The sequence below is a fragment of the Ascidiella aspersa genome, chromosome 2 (genome assembly GCF_963924565.1).
Source record: "Ascidiella aspersa chromosome 2, kaAscAspe10.2, whole genome shotgun sequence".
Taxonomy (NCBI): Eukaryota; Metazoa; Chordata; class Ascidiacea; order Phlebobranchia; family Ascidiidae; genus Ascidiella; species Ascidiella aspersa.
The window spans coordinates 34,530,698-34,537,797 of NC_139448.1; the positions used below are offsets into that span (position 1 = coordinate 34,530,698).

Here is a 7,100-nt window from a genome sequence, read left to right on the forward strand (position 1 = left end):
GAAGCATATGAAGCAACATGTTTAACCGGCATTGCTATGTAGTTTATGAAATAAGGGCAATGTAGGCTAACTAACGCCTCTATTGTCTTTGATTTGAAATAATATTGTAACCTATTAAAAAGGGATATGACAAAGTTTTTGAAAGTATTCAGACTCTGTATTATTGCTACTAATTTTACGACTTATGTGGTTTGATTTTGAACACACTTTGCAGAATTGTTAAAATTACACGTCATTAGGTCTATCGTTAGTTTATGTTATCCTTTTTTAGGTAGGCTACTTGGTTAGCATTTTTATGTTAACAAACCTAAAGTACTACCGGTACGTGCTAACTTAAGCAGTAGCCTAACTGCTGTCTTTTTTAGAAAAAAACTACACTTCAAAATTTCACCGTTTTAAAACAGTTTTACAAAAACTGAAAACGAAAACGCAAATTTAGTTTAGTGCTATAAAGTTAAAATCGTTGTGGCTACCCTGTAGTCACAAGTGTTCAGCTTTGTACGACAAACTATTTGATTTTGGGTTACAAAAAGACAAAAGCGAAGTATCTCGCCTCCATAATATGAAAAGCAATGGTAACTAAGGTTTTTCTGTACAAAATAATCACTAAAAATTAAAAGACGTCGATTTATTACCATTTTTCCTTTAAAAGAACAGCAACATTTTACTAGTTTTTAAGTTTTTGAAGTTATCTTAGTGGCTGTTACTGCCAATACAGTTTTAGAACATTTCGCGATTGAAATATCGTTTATCCACAAAATGTTGTCCATTGCAATTTCGCCAATCATCAAAAATTCCCTCTTATCCGTCGGTGAGAGGTCTGTAAACGGTAATGGTCGACTTGCAGTTCGGGCACACGTGGTAGGTGTCCTTAAGCCCACCGATGCAGAACGGCAAAAGGCAGCAGCCAAAAACGAGACCCATAAGACACATAAAGACGCACAAAAGCCAGACTGCAGCCCCAATTTCATGCCTAGTCTGTGTCATGACCGATTGCCCACAGAAGGGACAGGCAACCATTGCAGACTGGCTTGAGCGTATCATAGCAGCCTGTGGGTTCACTGCCATCATTGGGGGTGGCGGCGGCGGGGCATAGACGGTTTGAACGTATGTTGGCGGCGGCGACTGCGAATAAACTGGTGGATTGCTTGAAAAACCTCCTGATAAAGCCATTGTGTTGATTTTTGAAAGTTTCTTTTAACTCTACTGCTGTTTTAGTTTTGAAATGAACTGTAACAAAACTGGGTGCTGGTCTAGAATCCTACCACAGTTATAAAATAAACGCACAATATTTGGGTTAGGGTGCGAGTTAGCATTTGGGTGTGGGTGGGTCAAGTGTTATTATATTCTTTATTTAATAATAATACTTGACCCACCCTAACCCAAACGCTAACCCGCACCCTAACCCTAATAATGTGCGTTGTGGTAGGATTCTAGACCAGCGCCCAAAACTGTTAGCCAACACTATATATTTAGTTTTAGAATATAAACCTGCATTTGCCTGTGAGTTTTAAACTGTTTATTTTTTAAACCAGTGAGTTTTAAACTGTTTTGCTTCCGGTATATAAAAACAAAGTGCACCACACACTTTCTATGAAGTGAAGCTGCTTTTTTTAACTACAAGGCAAAAAACTAAGTTATCAGTTAATTAAACGAAACTTATGCATTTAATCTTGCATGCTTTTAAAAACAAATAACATATTTTGCAGCACAGTTAAATGACCGCTGGTTTAAACATTTCTAAATTATACAAATCTTTTAGTTTGCTCTAACCTAAAATGCCTATCGTTATTTTCTTAACTTTAAAAACCTGTCAAAAATGTTTCAATTAACTGAAAAATATGCAAAAGATTTCCCTTTGTGTGTCACAATATCCTTTGTTAGGTTTAGCTAATTAAAATTGTAATGGGTAAGATATTAATAAAAAATGGATGACTTTAAAGTAATACCGCCATATTTAGGTCGCACTATCTAGCGAACTATATGTCTTATTAAATATTTTTTTATAACTGCTACTTATGGCTTTCCGTTAAAAGCTATTAAATCTTTACACAAACGGCTGCAATACATGTGAAAAAGATAGATTTTGTTGAAATATAAAATCTTATCTATTTTGGATAAAAATTTAAAACTTTTTTATTATTTAAGCCACACTGAAACACAAACCACTACAGCTTGATTAGTGTTTTGAAACAGATAACTACAGATTTATTAGGCGTTAAAACAACCAAAACTTAAATTCAGTTAAAAAGTCAAATCTCTCGGTTCAGTTGAGTGGGCTGTACTCGTCGAGAACATTGTTGCAGTTCGGGCAAGTGTGTACGGTGTCCTTCAGCTGATCAATGCAGAAAGGAATAAGACAACAGCCAAGCCAGCAGCCAAATATGAGCAACATGCCGGCTGACATGAAAGTGATGAGACCTGCCTTTGTATGGGTGCTGGTTATTACGTCTTTGTGGCAGAAATGACAGTTCGTAGGGGTCGGAACGGCCGTCTTAATCCGTGGCGGCTGGGTAATCATCACAGGTGGGGGTGGTGGCGCTATGTAGCTAGCCATTTTCTTTCAATTTTTTTTATTTATTACAACCTTTTGGAACTGGAAAATTAAATGAATTAGTGGAGTTGCTGTTCGAATCATAGCCTAGAGAAAACATCTAGGGCAGTAGTTCTCAACCTTTTCATGCTTCGTGGGCCCCCTTTGAAAGGCTCTCGACCCTCGTGGCACCCCTGCTTATAAAAATACCAAGCATGTGTTTAACGTTTTTTACTTGTTTTACTTCTTCACGTTAATAACCAATCAGCCATTAATCAACGAATAAATGCACTTACTTTCTAAAATTGAACAAATAAGTCATTTTAATTTAAACTAACTTAGTTGTCAGTACAAATTTTGTTCTTCGACGCCACCAAGGAATTTTTTATATTCATCTCTGTTTTGTACTGAGCCAAGCGATTTTCAACTTTATATCGTCACAACTTTTGGAGATATTGCCCAAAACCAGTTCCAGCGCGCCAAGTTCGCCCAGGTCAGTCAAAGCAGGTGTCAGAAAAATGTGTTACAAAACGTTACAAGAAAGGTCATAATATAAACACAAATTAAGTTAACTGGTAAATTTTGAAAATAGTGACACTTTGGTTTTCGCAATATCTAGATGGAGAGTTATGCCGGTGGCCCCCCAATGACCGCACTGTGGCCCCCCAGGGGGGCCGAGGGCCACTGTTGAGAAAGAAACCCTGATCTAGGGTCTAAAAAATTATTCAAGCCAGCGGCAGCTTTACGAAGAATCTTATTTATGTACAGTCTGCATACAGACAATAAAAACGCTAATCAAATGGATAATTTACAAGTCGAACGAAAATAATCGACAGGCCGAAAATGTTACCCACTTCTATATGAGATTGAATATTCGTCTACCTAAGTCCTCCAACATTATACTCAAAAGTTTTTCAATAAAATATTGTTCTTAATTTCATATAGGCCTAGGCTTATTTTGAGAAATAGGGCTACAATAATACTTTTGAAAGCAAACCAACTTTTCTAACCAGCTGGTCAAAGCAATGCTTTACACAGCTTTCTCTAAAAAATCGTACTTCATTATATGGGTGGGCTATTTGTGGTTCTATTTTTGGTACCTCCAAAATATTTTCTTATTCTCATGCGGCCAAAAATAATTGCTAATCCTCCGGGTTATAGTATTGCTTCAAGCTTACATTTTAACCTTGAAAAATAAGCTTCACTGTAAATTGAAAAAACAAATCAGAATTTATTAGTTAAATTTTTTGTCCACTCATGGCTCGCTACCAGATGGGCGCATCATTGAGTCTTGGCGCACTCTCAGATTTCTGTTGTTTCTCGCGTGTCTCTTTATTATCAGTTAACCCGGGAAAAGTACGAAGGAATGTTTTGGTGTCGGGTTGCAAATGGAACAACGCTTCAACTGTTTTATTGTTCTGTAAAGTTTACAAAAAACTAGCTCATATGTGATCGACCGTATACCGTTTTAAAAATGCATATAAATCGACCATAAATTCACATAATTTTACTTTGTTTAGAAGCTTTTCTAGGGTTGATGCACTTTTATCGAAAAAGTTCAACGGACGTAACTCTTATATTTCCGTGGTAGATTGCTAAGCTACTTGTACACATTACAGCAAATTTTTTTTATAAACCTTATCTTGTACACTGAAGATATGTATTTTGCCTGGTTTAAAACTGGTAATTCTTGGAAGATAGCTGATTCTGCTAGGGAGCGTAATACAGATTTTTGCTTGCAAGTGCTATGATCAACTTAAAAAAAACGTGGCAGGACTCGCTTTAAAATAACTTGAGTTTAACTCCAGTCAAAAATGAGTGCAGTACCTAGACTATGAATCTAAAATCGTCTGAATGAGTTACGCAGTTGGGAAACCAGGGCAAAGGAGTCGAAAACATAAACTCGGGTCCGACTCAGACTCAGACTTCATAACCATCCCTGTACTCAACTAATGAAGTGTCATGTAACTTACCCAACCACCACAATACGTGGGTAAAAAAACCCATCCTAAATGTAAAACTTTACGATTTACATTGTCCCTATCGGTTGGTAGCTTGGTACTGGTCATGCGCACGTCAGACTCGGGGCTCGGGTAATCCTGTGTACTCTACTCGAATCCCGAGTCCGGCTCTAGCAAAACAAACCGACTTCATTACGCCCCGAGTCCGACTCTGCAGCCTGTAGTTCTTCACCCATTTAGGCAGCTAAAATGAACTGCTTTTGAGCAAGCCACTCATAGGGGTGTCAAATAACTCATCCACCCACAATACATGGTTGGAAAAGATTCAACTGTATGCTACACCGACTCCACAATTTACAGTTTGCCGCCTTTTTCCTTTCGAGATTTCGTACTGCGCATGCGCACGTAGGACTCGTGATTCGGGTATAGTCTTACGTAATGTTAATTGAGCCAGTCAGGCATAGCCTTAGAATAAACACTGACTGATTTCTACTGTACGTTTTCAAACGAAACAAAGAAAATTACTACAAAGATAGTTTAGAACAAGGGTTCTTAATCTTTTTTACCGCGGACCCCGTAAACCAGGGATGTCCAACCTGTGGCCAGCGGGTCGCATTGCGGCCCATCTGATGTTTACGTGCGGCCCACTACTTATTCTCAGTTACGGTAGGCTTTTTTTAAAACAATTGTTTCGACTATCACCAAAACGTGTAGAACGCGCAGTATTTGATGTCGGCCTCTTATATTTTTTCTGAAACTAGAATCGAGTCTCTTATTTTCAACATCCATCAAACGCTTGTGCACACATCATTGTTAAGCAAGATGTGTGTTTTTCTCATTGTGCGATTTTGCGGACCGTTTTAAGGAAATTTATCCGCCCAAAGGTGCGTACCGTGGCATGATACGGCACGTAAACTTAATTTTTCGCGCTTCGCCAAAACAAATGGGACCGAGATTTAGGCCACTTGCACATAAGGCCGAGATTAACTTGCATATTTGCGCGCGAGTGAACTCTCGAAGAGCGGGTGTTCGTAAGTTAAGTTGTTTTATGACGTCACGATATGGCGTAAATTATGACGTCACCCCTTTAATTCGACAGGTTTTGCGGCCCATCGACATTTTTAAAGTGGCAATGCGGCCCATTCTGCTGAAAGGTTGGACGTCCCTGCCGTAAACTGTTGCTTATAGACTTCAGAAATATGCAGAAATTTTCATAAGTTCACGTCGCAATACAAATAGACTTTCACAAATATTCTTATGAATTTAGTAAAATAAAGTCTAAATACAGACAGTGCTAAAACGATTTATTTTAATTAAACTCTTTTCTTTGATAAATTAATTACTTCTTAAATATACACGAATATTTTTAATTTGGCCTTTCTGGACCACTAAAACTAGCTCACGGACTCCAAGGGCACCATGAACCCCTGGTTTAGAAGTATAGCTACAACGAAATTCCGTCGGATTCGTTGCCCGTCTATAATTTGCAAAAAAAACAACACAGTCACAGTTCAATTGAGTGGGCTGTACGTGTTGATGACATTGTTGCAGTTAGGGCAAGTATGCACGGTGTCTTTCAACCGGTACAAGCAGATAGGAATAAAACAGCAGCCGAGCCAGCAGCCGACCATTAACAAGGCCCAGACTGAGAGGAACGTTAAAAGTCCCGCTTGTTTATGGGCGTTAGTGACGACCTGCTTGTCACAGTAATCGCATAGGGTCGGGGTCGGGTCGTTCATCATGTTTTGCTGCTGTTGCTGTGACGCAATTGCGCTTGCCGAAGGTGAATGAATGAATCCATCGTTATAGGTGATATATGACATCGGCGAAGATCAACGTTAAATAAAGAAAGATGTAGCCTACACCTTGATTTATCAAAAGGAACAAGTACAGTAAAATTGTTTTAAGCGTATACAGAAGCAACTATAGCAATTTTGAAAGCTTTTGAAACTTCTTCAGGCAGGCCTTATGGCTAGAGGTTGTTGTTAAACGTCTAATAAATACCAATACAGATGTAATAAGCATTTTTTAAGGTTTCTAATAAATCTTAGGAAATGACTAGAAGTTTATTCTGACGAAGAATGAATATCAAAGCCCGTACAGAAGTAGTTAGGGCAAAGCTGGGCAAAACGGACCCTTCACTTATCTCGTCTTTGAAAATAGTTACCGTCAATATGTGTTTGCTGAACAGTGACTATAGTGGAAAAAACGTCTGTGGCGAAAAATGAAGCAACCAGGGAGGGGAGAAAATGTAGCCTAGATGATATGAAGATATTAAAAAATAATTATAAGTAAAATTATAAAGTTCATGTAAAGGCGAAGTTATTTTTGATAAATAATTTGTATATAAGGGCCTCTTTATTAATCCGAGACAGTTAGACGTTTTAAGTTTAAAGATTTTAAGAAAATTGGGGCTTAATGCGATGCGTATTGCTGGGGCAAAACGGTCCCCTCACAAGGTAATTCGTTATTACGAGTGTAACTCAACTTAAAACTTTACCGTTTGTGTTTTGATTGGCCTTTCAGTAGAGAATTTTGGAATAAAATTATTTCTCATTATTTTGTGTTTAGATCGGTTTTAAGGAAAGGCTAGACAATCAGAAGTT

At 38.1% G+C, this 7,100-nt stretch overlaps 1 protein-coding gene across 1 annotated transcript; it reads right to left on the minus strand.

Annotated features, from left to right (window-relative positions):
• Window positions 1-801: 801 nt before the first annotated feature.
• LOC146165460 (LITAF domain-containing protein-like) lies at window positions 802-1,173 on the minus strand. Its single transcript, XM_083380931.1, has one exon. The coding sequence runs from the start codon at window positions 1,171-1,173 to the stop codon at window positions 802-804; it is 372 nt and encodes a 123-aa protein (XP_083237057.1).
• Between the last annotated feature and the right edge of the window lie 5,927 nt (window positions 1,174-7,100).

Bases quoted from the DNA above. Each gene is read 5' to 3' on its own strand.
- LOC146165460 (XM_083380931.1), bottom strand. From the start codon at position 1,173: ATGGCTTTATCAGGAGGTTTTTCAAGCAATCCACCAGTTTATTCGCAG.